At 51.3% G+C, this 2386-nt stretch overlaps 1 protein-coding gene across 1 annotated transcript; it reads right to left on the reverse strand.

The window, feature by feature from the left end:
• Positions 1-886: 886 nt before the first annotated feature.
• On the reverse strand, positions 887-1999 carry CCR6 (C-C motif chemokine receptor 6). The gene has a single exon (XM_021693559.1). The coding sequence runs from the start codon at positions 1997-1999 to the stop codon at positions 887-889; it is 1113 nt and encodes a 370-aa protein (XP_021549234.1).
• Between the last annotated feature and the right edge of the window lie 387 nt (positions 2000-2386).

Genomic DNA, 2386 nt, shown 5'->3' on the forward strand with positions numbered 1-2386 from the left:
TTCTACTTGTGTTCATATGTTTACAAAGCACTATCAAAGCTTGAGTTCTAGGAACTTTCTAGAAGCTAGAAATTGGATTCCATGATCAACCTCAGACTTTGGGTAAAATCACCTTAAAGTCAGCAGCGGAAGAGAAGGATCCCAGCTCCTTGCCGACCCTCCTTGCCGACCCCTTGGCACAAGGGTCCTCTCTGCGCTGCTTCTGTTTCTGGACGTGGGACAAAAGCTCTTTCTGTGTTGTCTCAGGGAAGCTTCCTTGCATTTTTTAAAAGAAGATCATTTAAACACCTTACGCTCTAAACTGCGCTATAACCCCACGTCCACTCCGATTTGTGTAACGAATAGTTACTGAGCCCCTCTGTGTGCTGAATGTATGCTGTTCCTATGCGGCTTCATGGAACTCTACCAGATTTTGGGAGAATTACCGACTGCAGAGAACGTTTTCTTGGGGAAATAAAGCAAACACACACTTTCCGGATGGCCTGTTGCCACCTGATCTGCCTTATCCGTGGTGACAATCAACACCAGCGCGTATCCAGCCGCTGTCCATCTCCCCACGCCACTTTTCCAGCTTGGGTGAAATGTTTCACCTTCTGCCTGAAATGAGTTGTGCGAGGGCTCTTAAGTGATTTTTTTCCATCTTGGTTTTCCAAACCCTGTGCGTTTTGCTGTGATCAGGAGAAACCGTGCTCTAGAGCTGCTTCACGAATATTCCTAAAAACATCCACGCTTGTGCACGGTTGGCTCGGATTCCGCATTCCCCGGGGCCTGCTTTGGGGAACGCCAGCTGTAGGGTACCCTGGGGGCTCGGGGCTGCAAGAGGACAGTGCTCCCGAGGGCACGTCCACCGTCCCCGAGCCCCCGGGCACCGCCCGCTCTGGGCCAGTCACATGGTGAAGGACGACGCGTTCTCGTTGTCCACGGTCTCGCTGTTCTGCCTCGAGGTGAAGGTTTCCGAGTACAGCCTGGAGCAGGAGAAGCCCGGCGCCTTCTGCCTCCGTCGCACACACCACAGATCCTTCACGATCTTCAGAAAGTAGCTCCTAAACTTTTGCCCAATGAAGGCGTAGAGCACAGGGTTGAGACAGCAGTGCAGGAAGGCCAGGACCTCGGTGACGTTGGTGCTGTAGCCCAGCAGCTTCTGGCCGTGGCAGGAGCGGTTCATCCTGCCCAGCTGCACGGCCGTCACCAGGAGCACCATGTTGTGGGGGATCTGGCAAGCCAGAAACACCAGCACCACCGCAATAATCACACGGATGGCCTTGTGCCGCTTGGAGTTCTGAGCCTGCACTAGGGTTTTGACAATGAACATGTAGCAGAAGATCATAAACACCAGTGGGATGAAGAAGCCGAAGAAGAGCTGAAGCCCCAGCATCAGCAGCTTCCACTTGATGGGGTCGGAGCCCTCATGGTAGCGGGGCTCGCACACATCGCTGCCCTGCACGCTGTACTTCTGGTTGAACACGAACGTCCAGCTGGAGATGAGCACCGACAGCACCCATACAACCAAGCAGATCATCCTGCGGTGCGCCAGGGTTCTGGACCGCAGCCGGAACGACTTGGTGGCCTGCACAATGGCGATGTAGCGGTCCATGCTGATGCAGGCCAGGAGCAGCATTCCACAGTTGAAGTTGACGGCATAGATGCCCTTCATCAGCTTGCATATGGCATTGCTGAAAATCCACTCACCCGTGGCGTGGCTAACAGCCCAGAACGGGAGGGTGAGGACGAACAAGATGTCGGCAATGGCCATATTCAAGAGATAAACGTCTGTCATGGACTTGGTTTTCTTATAAAAAGCAAAGGTGGCCACCACCAAAATGTTGCCCAAAAGGCCAAAGACACATATCAGGGAGTAAGCCATGGGCACAAAGAGCCCAGAGAATTTTCTGACCTCTTGCAAGGAACACAGTAAGGTGTCATCATCAAATGAATAATCTGAAATATTACCCAACCCAAAATAGTCCTCACTGAAGCTGAAGACAGTGCTGAGATTCATTGCTTCCTGGAAAGTGAACAAAGGTAGAGTTAGTTGTAGTGCAATTTGCAGGTAGCCACAGCTGACTGAAATTACACTCCTAGCCGAAATAAAATAGATGCTCACCCCACCCATTGTGGTGCTTGTTCTTGGCAGAAATGGCAGGCCTGGTACAGAAGGGGATGGACGTTCAACCCCTCTGGTTCACCAGCAGAGGTAACGGGTGGGGAGTGAATCTAAGGAGGAAAGAAAGCAAATACACTGTGATTGAGACAAGTATTCTGGAGCCAAGAATTATGTTACTAGCATTCCATTTCACTTGGACACAAAGGGTGCATGGAGTGCTATTTTGCAGGAAAATATTCATTTAGAACAACAGTCTGCAGTCTCTTTCTGCAAAAGACCAGA

Source organism: Neomonachus schauinslandi, chromosome 8 (genome assembly GCF_002201575.2).
Source record: "Neomonachus schauinslandi chromosome 8, ASM220157v2, whole genome shotgun sequence".
Lineage (NCBI taxonomy): Eukaryota > Metazoa > Chordata > Mammalia > Carnivora > Phocidae > Neomonachus > Neomonachus schauinslandi.